The sequence below is a fragment of the Podarcis cretensis genome, assembly GCF_951804945.1.
Source record: "Podarcis cretensis genome assembly, chromosome: 5".
NCBI classification, from domain to species: domain Eukaryota; kingdom Metazoa; phylum Chordata; class Lepidosauria; order Squamata; family Lacertidae; genus Podarcis; species Podarcis cretensis.
In genome coordinates this window covers 96,361,886-96,377,625 of record NC_137174.1, presented here as the reverse complement: position 1 = coordinate 96,377,625, position 15,740 = coordinate 96,361,886, and the positions used below count along the sequence as shown (strand labels likewise).

Sequence of the window (15,740 nt, the reverse complement as noted above, 5' to 3'; positions counted from 1 at the left end):
AAGCCCTAGGCGCTGAGGCTTTTACCCACAGCGCCACCTGCATACAAATCAATAATTGCTAACCTGATCCAAAATACCAACCCACCCCACTCACACATGAAAACAAAAAACACCACAGCCAACCACAAATGAACAGCCACACCCTAGGCCAACCCCAACCTCTCTCACCACCAAAGGAACACAAGCGAACAGCAGAGAACCTGCACAAGCAACGCTGACACAAAACCCCACATAAGTAAAATAGAAACATTGCCACCTGACCTCACCCCCACTCATCTTCCCCCTCCACCTCTTCCCCCATTTTCTTCCTAATGTCTCAACAAATGGAACAGATTTGTAAAAAAATGTTACATGGGGAGGGGAATACGAGAGAGAAACATTGCACATACCTTTGTAAATCAAGAAAATCTTTAATAAACATACATTTAAAAAAAACAGATGGGCTGTTTGAATGGGTGCTGGTCCTTACTCCCACTGCTGTGCCTATCCAGCTTATCTTGTGCTCAGATCAGGGGGAAATTCAACAGGTGCTGCTTAAGTGCAGGGGTAGTGACACATTTTAAAGGTTGCATCTGTGAATTTGAGGACAGGTTGAGAGGAGGGTGGGAAAGAAAGCCATCCTGCTCTCCAGAGGCCAGCAGAATTCCCAGCTCAGCACACCACAAAAACAGGGTGGTACTGGAAGTGCAGCATGCAATTACATGAGTAAACAACATGTGCTAGCCAATTGTACAGGAATAAAAAGGGGGGGAGGAATAAAAGAAAAAGGACAAAGCCCTCCATGCTTTGTTTGTTCGCGTGCTCTGCAGGGAAGGCGCTTTGCTGCTCAAAATCTGCCTTCTCAGCAGAATCATTCCAGCCCCAGAGCTGATTCCAGCAGGAGCACCTGACAGGGTTGAAACTACACAGACGGGAGATGAAGCCACCTTTTAAAAAACATAATTTCCGGCAGAGAGATTCCAAAAACCAAAACAACTCAGAGGCCACTCGTACACAACCTTAGCCGCTGTGCACAGTGAGGAGAAGAGGCCAGCTGCCTGCACTTTGCACTCCATCGCAAGGCAGAGTGCAGGGGCCGATGTTTATGAGGGGGTTGTGTGTTTTCCTACACATACAATAGTGGGCTGTGTGCATGGTGAGCTTGACATCGATACCAGGGAAGGTCTTAGAACAGATAATTCAACAGTTGGTCTGTGAGCATTTGGAAAAAGTTGCTGTGATTACTAAGACCCAACATGGTTTCTAAAAAATAAGTCATGCCAGCCCAACCTGTTTTATTTTTTTGATGGAATTACAAACTTGGTGGATCAGGTAAATGCTGTGGACATAGTGTATCTTGATTTCACTAAGGCTTTTGACAAAGTCCAATGTGATATTCTCATGAGGCAGCTGGTAAAATGTGGGTTGAACAAGGTAACTGTTAGGTGGATTTGTAGCTGGTTGATTTACTGAACCCAAAGAGTAGTCATTATTGGTTCCTCATCATCCTGGAAAAAAGTGACAAGTGGGGTGCCGCAAGGTTCTGTCCTGGGCCCTTTGTTGTTTGATGTCTTTATAAACGAATGTAGGAATTGAGTGGATACTCATCAAATTAGCAGATGACATCAAACTGGGATAGCTAATGCCACAGAAGACAGAATCAGAATTCAAAATGATTGGAGAACTGGGCGCAATCTAACAAAATGAATTTCAATAGGGACAAATGTACATCCTTGTGCAAATTAATTGTAACAAAGCATATTTCTATGAAGATGATCATCCAAATGTCATAGATCAAATGGAGCAAACAGCACGCAGACCTAGTGGTGGGAGGAAAAAATCCTTAAGTAAGAGACACGGGGGAATGATTAATGGACTTCAGTGTCTGTACACTAATGTGCAAAGCATGGGAAATAAACAAGATGAGCTTGAGCTCTTGGTACAGCAAACTAAATATTATTTTTTTATATATAATATTTATTTAAAAAATTTAAAACAATAAAAAGCATACATAATAACATAGTATTTTCCAATATCCACATTTCATTCTCATCCTAGGATTTCCTCACACCTCTTGTTCCTGCATTCTAAACTCATAAATTTTGCTAGCAAATTATTAAGATGATTCCATTCATATAATATAATTTCCCAAGATTAAATCTCAAATTTTGGAATTTAAAATCACTCTTTTAGAGATTTAATTATAAAATACTATTTAACCAAAATTTATCTTTTCTTCCAATTACACTTAAATTTGTATTCTTTATAACTAATTTGTTGAAGCCATATTATTACTAATCTTACATCTTTCTTAACATTCATACAATTTACAATATTTTTGTAGATAATCCTTAAATTTCTTCCAGTCCTCCTCCACCAGTTCTTCTCCCAGGTCTCGAATTCTGCCAGTCATCTCCGCCAGTTCCATATAGTCCATCAGTTGCATCTGCCATTCTTCCAGTGTGGGCAAATCTTGGGTTTTCCAGCATTTAGTGATAAGTATCCTTGCTGCTGTCGTAGCATACATAAAAAAAGTTCGATCCTTCTTTCGCACACTCTGGCCGACAATGCCCAAGAGAAAGGCCTCTGGTTTCTTAGGGAAGGTATACTTAAATACCTTTTTCAACTCATTATATATCATTTCCCAGAAAACGTTCACCCCAGGGCAAGTCCACCAGAGGTGAAAGAAAGTTCCTTCAGCTTCTTTACACTTCCAGCATTTATTGTCAGACAAATGGTATATCTTTGCAAGCTTGACTGGAGTCATGTACCACCTATATATCATTTTCATAATATTTTCTTTCAAGGCATTACATGCCGTAAATCTCAAACCTGTGGTCCATAACTTTTCCCAGTCAGCAAACATAATGTTATACCCTATGTCCTGTGCCCATTTTATCATCGCAAGCTTATATTACTCTGATTCCTAAACAGGGTCAGGATAGATCCAACATTAAAAGCTACAGACCAATCTCCCTACTCAATGTGGATTATAAAAAATTTGCAAATATACTGGCCAACAGGCTAAAGAAGGTTTTATCTGAGTATATTCATAAAGACCAGGCAGGATTTCTGCCAGGAAGACATATGAAAGACAACATTAGAAATGCTGCAGATATTTTGGAAAAGTTAGAAGCAAGAAAGAGCTGTAAAGCAATGTTAATGTAAATCATGAAATTCTATAAGGAGTTGAATTATTCAGGGGTGTTACTCTTTCACTTACAAGCAGGCACCATACATTTGCATGAGTCCTCACTCTCCCAGATGAGCCCCCTGAGAGAGGGGGGAGGGAGGGAGGGAGGGAGAGAGAGAGAATGTACACATGCACACTTGGCTTTTCCTAAGAGTCTAGGTAAAAGTTGGATCCAGTACATATAGATCATAAAGAGGAAGCAGGAAAGACTATCACTCTTTCAAATTCCTCCTCCAGCTCTATGCACTATTCAAGGGAGAAAAGAGGTAATCCCTCTATTTGCACAAGAGAGGATTTCGGTGTGATCCAGTGGGGCTTTTCTCATATTCATTTTTTATTTTATGAATATTTGGTACAAAATTCTTTCCCAAACATTTGTGTCACAAAATTGGTCTTAAGATAGCTTGGATTCTAATTACAATTAATCAAACACCCTCTCATTTGCATGACCCATATAAGAATGATTATAGTGTTAAGTTGTATTACATGACTTGCAATTACATTCCAAGGCTATTAGCACATGGTATCACACCCCTTGTTGCTTAATTGTTTTTAATAACTGAGCATATATAAGCAGAGAGTACTGCTGATGTCTCTGAGGAAAGCAAAAAGCCCTTAGAGAAAGAGAGTTGAACCTGACCAGGAAACCTAGAAAGAATTAAGGAGAAAGAGACAGCAAGAGAAGGATGGAGATATGGGCACTTTTGATTGCTCTGCTGGTGGCTCTTCTGATTCTGCACTACCTGAAACAGCTCTGGTCACGCAGGCATTATCCTCCAGGCCCTCTTAAGCTTCCTCTCATTGGAACCTTGTGGATCCTTGGATTGAAGATTCATGAAGATACTCTCATTAAGGTACTTACATCTTAGTTATAATTCAGTCTGATTTCAGCAATTGCTTTATCTATTTCCCTCAACAATTGTGATATTTCAGCTTAAACAATAGCATCAGATGGTAAATGGTAAATGCCATAAGCCTCCTTTGTAAGAAACTGTAAGATATACAAATAATAGGGATAATACAAAGAATATTATTATTAATACTGAAAAGCACCCTCAAAGAAAGAATGGTTTATGAAAATCTTGGAACATGCAGAGATGGCAAAAATTGATAAAAGATACTGATCTAGAATCTTTTAAAGAAGATTGGAAAACATTTGCAGCCTATATAAAAAGTTATTTCCCATATGTAAAGACCACAGTGTGGTTTGAAGTGTAAGAAAACAGCAGAATATATTAAGAAACATGCTGGAGAGGATGAAATTAGATAAGATGGAACTTTAAAATGCAATTGTATGTAATAAAATTATAAACATTAATGTTGGTTGAGTGGGAAGTCACTTGTTTTGTTGAATTGGAATATAATTGTTGTATAACAAATATAACTTTCCAAATGGAAAAAAGAATAAAATATTATTATATTAAAAAATAGAATGACCACGGGACTTCCGGGTTTAGCGCCATCGATAATGGCGGAATTCCTCTGACCAAGGGGAATTTGCCTCGTGGAATCTGGGTTGGGACCGCCACGGCGAAGGCAGAGACCCGTTAAAAATCACAGGCACTGAAGCCTGCGAACGTGGGGATTCGGCTGGACCTTTTGCGCCTCCCCTACTCACGGGGAAACCTGATTTCGGGGATCCGGAGCGACGTGGAGTGAGCGGCGCGGTGCTTTGAATCGACTGCTTTTTCCATGGAGTGAAGCTGCATAGCTGTTGCCAGAGAGCGCTGACCTTTTCCTGTGGTTATTCGGACATTAAAGCAACTACTCGTGAGTAGAACGAAGTAGGAGAATTGGATCTTTAAAAGTATTAATTTGGCATCAAAAACGGGGGAGGTTCAACACAGGAAGTCCGCCTTCCCCCTTTTGTAAATAGACTGAAGCAAGGAGGCTGTAAGCTGAAGCCTTGGAAAGCCTATTTGTATTTCATCGGGGGAAAAAATATCAATATTGAACCCCCCTCGAATGCAGGAGAGGGGGGGGAGTTTCAGACTGAATTTGCCTGCAGGAGAGAGTGGGAAGAGAGTTAAAAGCACTACCGCTCTGATCCTGGGAACGGGCTCTTATTGACGTGCTTTGGAACATTTGTTGACAGCTACATAAATAAGAAGAGATACATTGAGCTACATTCTTGCGACTGTTTCCGTCTGTGTTATAAGGACTAAAAGTTGAAAATTGAAACTAAGTCTACTTATTTGAGCTGTATTTGGATATTTGGAAACTACAGACTAATACAAATAGAAACTGTTTCCCCCTAGAGGAAGCTGCTATTGTGACAAGAGCTGGGCTAGGGAATTTCCACTGTTATTGTTACAAGAGCTGGGCTAGGGAATTTCCACTGCAAGATAAAATTGTGTGACTGTGGACTGACCTTGAATCTTTAAGTGTTATGGCAGATGGAAAGGAAAAAATAGACCAGTCAACCTCTGAAAAAATATTAAGGTCTGGAAAGCCAAGGAGAGCCTCAACATCAGGTCCTTCCTCCTCTGCTGCTGCTGTGCCAGTACATTCTAAACTGAAAGCGATGACAACAGAAGACGCTTTAGCGGTGGCACTAAGTAAGATAAGTGACTCTTTGGATCAGATTAACAAGAAAGTTGACACGGCAACTACTAAAATTGACTTAAACAGAGAAAGTATAAATTTAAATACAGAAAGTATAAACAAGTTGGGACAAAAAGTGAATACTAATACAGAGGCTATTCAGAAATTGGTACAGGAGTCTACTTTGATACGACAGACAGCGGAGGAAGCTAGGGAAAAAGCTGCCGCTGTGGAATGCAAAGTTACACAATTAGAGAGTGAAAGAGTTCCAGACCTGCAGAGGCAACTTGATGAACACAAATCGACCCTTTCTATGATTGAACTTAAAGAAAAACAGACGAACTTGAGGATCAGGGCTTTGCCTGAATTGGAGAAGGAAAGTTTGATAGACTTTCTTATGCAGGAATTTGCTGATTTTTGGAACGTGGATTTGGGTCAAGAGGACTTTAAAATTGTGAGAGTTTTTAGACTTGGAAGAGGAGGGGGGGAAGAGAAAAATAGAATACGAGATTGCTTGATTACCCTCCAAAATAAAGAAGAGAGAGATAAAATTTTGGGTTGGCACTATCGGAAGAATTTAGAAGTTCAACAGTCAAGAGTGGAAATTTTTAAAGACGTCCCAAAATATCTTCTGGATCTTAGGCTTGACTACGGAGATTTGGTTGTCCTGCTGAGAAAGAACGAAATCAAATTCAGGTGGGAGTTTCCCCAAGGTTTATCCTTCAGTTTCAAAGGAAGGAAAATTAAAATAAGATCGGTAGAAGACAAGGTAAAGTTTTTGGATAAATACAAAGAAGACTTGCAGAAGGAAGTTGGAAAAGAGCCAAGAGCATCAAACAGGAAGTCACCAGATAGAGGACCTGAGCAAAGAGCATTGGACAGAAGATCATCAAATAAAGGAATAGTGGAGATAGCAGCATTATCTTATGGATTGGACCCCCTAGTGAACCTGCCATCGAAACCACCAACAGAAGAAGAGCAAGCATTGGGGGCAGTTGGAGGGAAATTAGAGTAATTACATCATGGCATTGCAAATATCAAGTTGGAATATTAATGGGATGAACTCCCCCGAAAAAGGCGCAGAGTCTTTCATTTATTAAAAAAAGAACAATTGGACTTGATTTGCCTACAAGAAAAACATGTGATAAGGCTACACAGGAAAATATTGATAAATAAAAGATTGGGACATGAATTTATCTCATCAGACAAAGTTAAAAAAAGAGGAGTAGTCCTCTATGCAAAAGAGAGCCTGTCACCGAAATTTATATTTAAAGATGACCAAGGAAGATTTGTTGCAATTGAAATTCAATCACAAGGAGAGAAATTCTTGATAGTAGGCATCTATGCACCAAATGAAGGAAAATCTGAATTTTTCAAGAAACTACATGAGACCCTGTTGGATTATATGGACTATAAAATGATTTTGATGGGAGATATGAATGGAGTGGTGTCTACAAACATGGATAAGGCCCAGAGACAGGTAGTCACCAAAGATGGTAGACTACCAAAAACCTTTTTTGACATGACTGAAAATATGGACTTAGCTGATATTTGGAGAATGAAGAACCCTCTGGGAAGAGAGGGAACTTTCTTCTCTGAGGCTAAAATGACATGGACAAGAATTGACCAGATTTGGGTAACCAGAGGATTGGTTCCGAAGACCAGTAAAGTGGAGATTTGCCCCAAGACGTGCTCTGATCATAATGCAGTGAAGATGGAAATGAGATTGACGCCAATTGGTTCCTTTAGATGGAGGATGAATGATACTTTGTTTAGGAGCGAAGAAGTGATCAAGAAGGCCCAAAAAACCTTGAGAGACTACTTTGAGACAAATATGAGCACAACAGTGGAAAAAAGAGTAATTTGGGATGCAAGCAAGGCGGTCATGAGAGGATTTCTGATACAACAGAATGCAATTAAGAAGAGAACCCAAAATGAAAAAAAGGATAAAATTTTGGAAAAAAATAAAGGAAGGTGAGAAGAAGTTGAGAGGAAAACCAAAATGACAGGAGATCCTGAAAGAGATTAAGTTATATCAAGGATGTCAGGGAACTGCCATCGGAAGAACAGGTGGTGGAAGGGCTCCAGGAGGATAGAAGAGATTCAGCAGCAGAAGAGGGAACCAGTAGGGGGGGAGCAGGAGCTTCCAGGGACAGGAAGTCGGAGGGGAGGCTCTGGGACACTTCCAGTGAGAACAGTGAGGAGGTATCAAGGCCCCCTTTAGCGACCCCCACCCCTCGCCGGAAGCTGTCACGCAGGGAATCTAGGAGACGCGTTTCCGTCAAGCAGCTTTTATGCTGGAAACGTTTCCGCAAGCGCCCACTGTCGGATTCTACCAGTGACTGACGGAGCCATGTCCAAGGGCTCCGCTCAAGGGAGAGCTTTGCTACGTTAAGCAAACTCCGAGGGACTAACCCTTTTACGCACAAGTAGCTCATTGTCCCATCACAGCAATCTGACAGTCCCTGAAAGCGCTTGTGCAAGGAGAGGCATCATGAGCAACCCAACCGGAGCCGGCGAAGGGGAAGCAGCTGCAGCCGTTCCAAACCTGGAAGAAAGGTACAGGATGTTGGAGATGCAGTTAGCCCTGCAAACGGCTAGGCTTGAGGAGAGGAGGGCTCACGATGCAGAGAAGGGAAAAGCCACCCAAGTCTCAAGGAAGGTGCCGGGACTGGTGCAGAAATTTGGGGGTGATCCCAGGAACTATCAAGCCTTTAGGACAGAAATGCAATATGCCCTTAATCTGCAGTTTGATGATTTTCCTGATGAGGAATCGAGGGTGGGGTATGTGATTGGCCATCTAGAAAAAGGGGCGAGAGACTGGGTGAGGCCCCTGATGGCAGCCAATAACGAGGTCCTAAAGGACACAAGGAAGTTTTTTCGCGCCATGGATCTGATGTTCTCCAGTGAGATTGAGCAGGGAGTGGCGCACAGACAGTTAATGGCGTGCAAGCAAGGGAACCGATCTGTCCGTGAGTACTGGACTGAGTTCACCATGTTGATCCATAAATTAAGTTGGGATTTGTCTGCGGAACCGATACAAATGCTGTTCGAAGAAGGATTATCTTCGGCAGTAAAAGATGAACTTTCCCGGGCACCCAGGGCAGAGTCTATGGACCATTTGACTAAATCCGCACTGGCCATAGGAGCACACCAGGAGGCCAGAGCCCTGGAGAAGCGGGAAGGGAAAGAGGAGCGTTGGAGGGATTTCCGCATTCCAGAGATTCCAGAGCAGCCTTCCCAGCCAGCAGAGCTGATGGAAATCGGAACAGCGCGCGCGCGCGCAGTTTCAAACCCCAGCGAAGGGCGGAAGAAGGAGGGGAAAGGCGCCAAGAAATGTTTTCTCTGCCAACAGCCAGGTCACTTTGCCAGGGTTTGTCTGCAAAGAAAGGAATGGCAAGGAATGGCGGGAGCTGTTGGGGAGGAGGAGGAGGGAGCTAAGGAGTCAGTAAAAGCCAACGCCTGGCTGGAACCATCAGGGCACAGCAGCCAGGCCAAGGATCAGTGAATGTGCCCACGCCGGAACCGCCAAGACCAGCGCTAGTAATAGAGGTGTTGTTAGAGCTGGCAAACGGACACCCTCTAAAGGTTAAGGCGCTATTAGACTCAGGCAGCTCCTGCAACTTTATGAGTAAGGAGTTTGCAGCCGCACACCAGATACAAACCATCCCTTTAAAAAATCCCCTGCAGGTGACCACGATTGATGGGAGGGCGCTGTTGGGAGGAGAAGTTAACCAGCAGACTGTCCCCATGACAATGAGGGTGGCAAGACACACGGAACTGATAGCGTTTAATATAGCCACTTTGGGAGGAGCGCCCATCATTTTGGGGATGAGCTGGCTAGCGCTGCATGATCCGCTTGTGGGATGGCATCAGAGAGTGGTTTCCTTTGGGTCAGCACATTGTATGGGACACTGCACGGAAAAGGGGGGCCAAGTAGGTACCCAGGCCACGTTAGCAAAGATAGAAGCAACGGATCAAGGTAGGGTACCATGACAATATGCAGATTTTGCCAACGTCTTCAGCGAAAGGGAAGCAAATAAACTACCCCTGCACAGACCCTTTGACTGCCAAATCAACTTACTCCCAGGAGCACAATTGCCAGTGGGCAAGGTGTATGCAATGTCAGACAGGGAGATGCAGGAGTTAAGGGAGTTTATTGACAAAAACCTCAAGCGTGGGTTCATCAGAGAGTCACGAGCGGTGGGGGGTAGCCCAGTGTTCTTTGTGGACAAAAAAAATTCAGATAAACCAAGATTGGTTGTGGACTTCCGGGCCCTAAACGCAGTGTCCGAACCCGTGACTTTCCCTATGCCCAGAATTGATGACATTCTGACTGGGGTGAGAAAAGGGAAAATTTTTACCAAGCTGGACCTGAGGGGGGCGTATAACCTGATACGTATGAGAAAGGGAGATGAGTGGAAAACCACTATGTTCACCCCCTTGGGGGCCTTTGAGTACTGCGTTATGCCTTTCGGCCTCCAGGGGGGTCGGCAGTTTTTCAATCATTCATGAATCACGTCCTAGGACCATTGCTTTACAAGAACTGCGCTGCGTTCTTAGATGATGTACTGGTGTACTCAGAGGATGAAGAGCAGCATGTGCGAGATGTACGAGAGGTACTGAGCAAACTGCAAGAAAACCAGCTGTGGGTGAAACTGGAGAAGTGTCAGTTTCACACCAGGGAGGTGGAATTCCTAGGGTACCGGTTGTCAGACAAGGGGCTGGCCATGGATCCTAGCAAGGTGCAAGCGGTACTGGAATGGAGGCCACCGAAAACTAAGAAAGATGTGCAAAGGTTTTTGGGGTTCGGAAACTTCTATCGGAAGTTCATCAAGAACTTTGCCCACTTAACAGCCCCCATCACGGATTGTCTCAGCAGTAAGAAGAAATTTGTCTGGACGGAAGAAGCGCAGCGAGCATTCGAAAGTTTAAAGAGGGCGTTTGCTTCGGAAGAACAACTCTTACACGTGGATCTGCAGCAGCCGATGAGAGTGGAAACCGACGCGTCTGACAGAGCGGTGGGCGCCGTACTCCTACAGCCGGGACTGGACACGTCAGAATGGAGACCGTGTGCCTTCTTCTCGAGGAAATTGAACAAATCCGAGAGGAACTATACCGTGTACGACAGGGAATTACTCGCCATCCATGAAGCGTTCAAGAGATGGCGACACCTGTTGATTGGGGCGCAACACAAGGTTCAAGTGCGGACAGACCACAAAAATCTAGAATACTGGAGGACAGCCCGAGTACTGAACCAGAGACAAGTAAGATGGGCGCAAGAGTTCTCCAAGTTCAATTTTGAAATTCGCTACGTGCCAGGGGCAGAGAATGTCAGAGCGGACGCTCTCTCCAGAAAACATGAGTACTTAGAGGGGGAAGGAGCGGTGGAAGAAAGACATATCATCTCGGAGGACCACTGGGTTTGTGGGGCGGCATTGGTGGGGCAAAGAGAACTGGTAGAGGGTATTGAGAACGATGAATATGCCCAAGAAAAGCTTAGGGAACTCAGGGAGACAGGTGAGAACACAGGGGGGTTTGAGGAAAAGAACGGAAAACTATATTACAAAGGGGCACTCTACATACCAGATGGGGAACTAAGAGGGCGGGTGCTCAAACAGTTGCATGACAGCCCCACGGCGGGGCACTTTGGACAGCACAAGACCATGTGGTTGGTTACCAGGGAGTTTTGGTGGCCCAAGGTGAGGGAAGACATGCGGGAGTATGTCAGGGGATGCGACAGGTGCCAAAGAGCAAAGGGAGAGAGGTTGGCACCAGCAGGGTTATTAGAACCCTTACCCACCCCAGAAAGGCCATGGGAGATGGTATCCATAGATTTTATGACCGATCTACCGAAATCCAAAGGGAAAACCGCGGTCATGGTGGTAGTAGATCTACTAACTAAGATGTGCCATTTTATAGCTTGTTCACATGCAGTCACAGCAGAAGAAACCGCAAGGTTGTTTGTAAAGCATGTTTTCAGGTTGCATGGCGCCCCCTTGAGGGTTTTGAGCGACAGAGGGAAACAATTTACTTCCAGGTTCTGGAGGAAACTAATGAGCTTGTTGCATGTGGAGGTAAGTTTTTCCACCGCCAGGCATCCAGAAACAAATAGGCAGGCAGAAAGGGCAAACGGGGTTTTGCAACAATATCTGAGGTGTTATGTAAAAGACAGAGAAACTGATTGGGTAGATAAGTTACCTCTGGCAGAATTTGCCTACAACAACGCGGAAAACGTGTCCACAGGGATGAGTCCCTTTCTGGCCAATTATGGGTGTCACCCTCGAGCATTCCCAGGAGAAGGAGGGGAGCACTGGAGTGTACCAGCGGCGGAACACTTTGTGGAAGAAATGGAAGCAATCCACCGGCAGCTCCAACTCAACTTGGAGAAAGCCAAAGAAGCATATAAGAAACAAGCAGACAGAAATAGGAGGGAAGGTGAAACCATAAGGGTGGGAAACCGGGTGTGGCTATCCACCCAAGGACTGCCGTTTAAGGGAGGGTGTAAGAAATTGAGACCCAAACGGTTGGGACCCTTTGAGGTCATACAACAGGTGAACCCAGTAGCCTTCAAACTCAGATTGCCCAGTCACATGAAATTGCACCCCGTATTTCACAGATCATTACTGTCACCGTACCGAGAGGGACGGGAGTGGGGGGAATGTGAGAGGGGGGTCACCCAAACACCTGTCATTGAAGAGAGAGAACGCAACATGGAAGTGGCAGGAATCATTGATTCCAGGTGGAAGGGGAATCGGGTGGAATACTTGGTAGAATGGGAGGGGGAGGAAGAGTCAGAAAACACGTGGGTGCCGGTGGAAGAAGTCCACGACGAGGTTCTGATAGAAACGTTCCATCAGCGTTTCCCAAGAAAACCGCAGCCAGTGGAGCGATTTAGGAGGGAATACTTCGGAACCACTGATGAGGAAGGGGTGTTTGAAGGGTTCCCAGAGTCAGGGAGTGAGGAGGCGGCATACTCCGACGAAGAAGAGGAAGACGGGGAAGGAAATGGAAGGCAGTGGCTAGAAGTGTTTGAATCCTCTGAGGACGAGGAGAGTTCCTTCCGAGGCTTTCCAGCCTCACCGCCTGTAGAAGGGGAGGCGGGAGGGGATAGAGGGGGGCCTGGAGGGGAGGTGGATGTCAGGGAACTGCCATCGGAAGAACAGGTGGTGGAAGGGCTCCAGGAGGATAGAAGAGATTCAGCAGCAGAAGAGGGAACCAGTAGGGGGGGAGCAGGAGCTTCCAGGGACAGGAAGTCGGAGGGGAGGCTCTGGGACACTTCCAGTGAGAACAGTGAGGAGGTATCAAGGCCCCCTTTAGCGACCCCCACCCCTCGCCGGAAGCTGTCACGCAGGGAATCTAGGAGACGCGTTTCCGTCAAGCAGCTTTTATGCTGGAAACGTTTCCGCAAGCGCCCACTGTCGGATTCTACCAGTGACTGACGGAGCCATGTCCAAGGGCTCCGCTCAAGGGAGAGCTTTGCTACGTTAAGCAAACTCCGAGGGACTAACCCTTTTACGCACAAGTAGCTCATTGTCCCATCACAAAGTACAATATATGAAATTGACGAATCAGGAAATAGAATGGAAGATCAAACAGATGAGACAAAAGACATTTGAATCGGCAAATAAATGTGGGAAATTGCTGGCTTGGCAAATGAAAAAAGACAAAAACTTAATACTATTACGAATTTGGAAGTGGAAGCAAAGAATATTCAGAACCCAGCGGAGATTAGGAAGTATTTCCAGAGGTATTTTAAACAACTTTATACACAGGAGAAGGAGAAGGAAATGGATATTGATCGATTTCTGAAAATAAATGGATTACATAAAATCTCTCAGGGAAACCAGTTAATGTTGAACTACAAAATAACAGATCAGGAAGTGGAAGGGGCCATCCAGAACATGCAATTAGGTAAATCTGCAGGACCGGATGGACTGACTTCAAGGTACTACAGGTCACTGAAAGAATGGTTGATACAACCACTGAAGGAGGTCTGTAACGAAATATTGGAGGGGAAAAGGGCACCAGAGTCGTGGAAGGAAGCCTATATTACACTTATACTGAAAACAGAGACTGAAAAGACACAGCTTAAGAACTACCGCCCCATATCGCTGCTTAATGTGGATTACAAAATTTTTGCAGATATTTTGGCTAAAAGATTAAAAAAGGTGTTAATAGAAGAAATTCATAAAGACCAAGCCGGCTTTTTCCCGGGCAGACATTTGTCTGATAATATGAGAAATATAATTAATATTTTAGAAAAATTACAAGTGAATATTAATACTAAGGCAGTTTTGATTTTTGTGGACGCAGAGAAGGCCTTTGACAATATCTCTTGGAGCTTTATGAAGAAGAATCTACAGGGGATGGGGGTAGGTCAAGGTTTTGAAAATGGTATAGGTGCAATTTACTCAGAGCAAAAGGCAAAATTAATTGTGAATAATGTAATGACAGAAGAGTTTAAGATTGAGAAAGGAACACGACAAGGTTGCCCAATTTCTCCATTGCTTTTCATATCGGTCCTGGAGGTTTTGCTAAATATGATCAGAAAGGACCAATTGGTTAAAGGCATACAAGTGGGGGCTAAACAGTACAAATTGAAAGCATTTGCTGACGATTTAGTATTGACTTTGCAGGAGCCAGAATCTAGTACCAAAAGGGTACTGGAATTGATTCAAGAATTTGGTCAGGTAGCAGGTTTTAAGTTGAACAAGACGAAAACTAAGGTTCTAGAGAAAAATTTAACTGTGAATGAGAGAGAGAAGTTCCAGGAAGAGACAGGATTAACATTGGTTAAGAAAGTGAAATATTTAGGGGTTAATATGACTGCTAAGAATGTTAACTTGTTTAAAGATAACTATGAAAAATGTTGGACTGAGGTGAAAAAAGATTTAGAAATATGGTCAAATTTGAAGCTATCATTGCTAGGCCGAATTGCTAGGCCGAGAATGCAGGCATAGAGAGCAAACATATAAGAGTGGTATGCAGAGGGAAGGGAGAAGCAGCAGGGAGCAGCCATAACTTGAGCTCTGAACATACGGAAGAAGCTGCAGAGGTGAGGGAGACTGAAGCTCTTGTATTAAGTTGAAATATCCAACTGCAGTTTTTGAACACATCTTTCCTCTCCTCTCTTTTGACCCTAATGGTAGTTGGCAAAGCAACATGGAAATATTTTCACCCTATGGATGGGACATCAACCCATGGTAGTACTGTCTGGATTCCAAGCAGTGAAAGAAGCGCTCACTGACCACTCTGAAGAATTAGATGAGCGACCAGAGACTCCTTTCCTTAGGACTATGATAAAAGGAAAAGGTAAGTAGTGAAGAATAAGAATTTCTCCTGGTATTTTCCCAAGAGAAAATGTTTAAAGGGCTGTCCAGAGCAAAGATTCTCTATTATTGTTGCACTCAACAGGAAATGGGTTACCTAGGAGTGAACAACTAGGGGCTGAGGTCCTTTCAGTGCCCCCCTAAAATATTTGAGGGGAGCACCAGGCTCCCCCTAAGTTCATGACAATTGCCATTCTAATGGTGGGCATGAGCCGCATAATAATAATAATAAATTTTATTTATACCCCACCCTCCCCAGCCAACACCAGATATAAAATAATTGATTGAAATACAACTTAAAAAACAAGATTAAAATACAACATTAAAATCCAGCCTCGTTTCAGCAGAAATTCAAAAACTTTTTGGGGATGAAAATGTCACGTCTGGTTGGGGGAAAAAATCCAGACTGGTCCTATGTGGGCCAGAAAAAAGCCAGGGAAGTCCCCAAGTAGGAGTTCCATCACAGAAGGAAAAAGGGGAAAAGAAAGAGGGGGAGGGGATCAAGTTAATTGCAAGCCAAAAGCCAGGAGGAACAACTCTGTCTTACAGGCCCTGCAAAAAGAAATCAGATCCTGCAGGGCCCTGGTCTCATGAGACAGAGTGTTCCACCAGGCCAGAGCCAGTGTTGAAAAAGCCCTGGCTCTGGTTGAGGCTAATCTGACTTCCTTAGGGCTCAGGACCACTAGGATGTT

At 44.0% G+C, this 15,740-nt stretch overlaps 1 protein-coding gene across 1 annotated transcript in view; it reads left to right on the top strand.

Annotated features, from left to right (window-relative positions):
* Window positions 1-3,757: 3,757 nt before the first annotated feature.
* The window catches only part of LOC307217049 (cytochrome P450 2J4-like), a 62,521-nt gene continuing 50,538 nt past the window's right edge, over window positions 3,758-15,740 (top strand). The window contains exons 1-2 of the mRNA XM_079978062.1: window positions 3,758-4,026; window positions 14,869-15,031. Of these exons, the coding sequence (XP_079834188.1) occupies window positions 3,859-4,026; window positions 14,869-15,031 (331 nt within the window). The 5' untranslated portion in view covers window positions 3,758-3,858. The remainder of the gene's footprint in view (window positions 4,027-14,868; window positions 15,032-15,740) is intronic.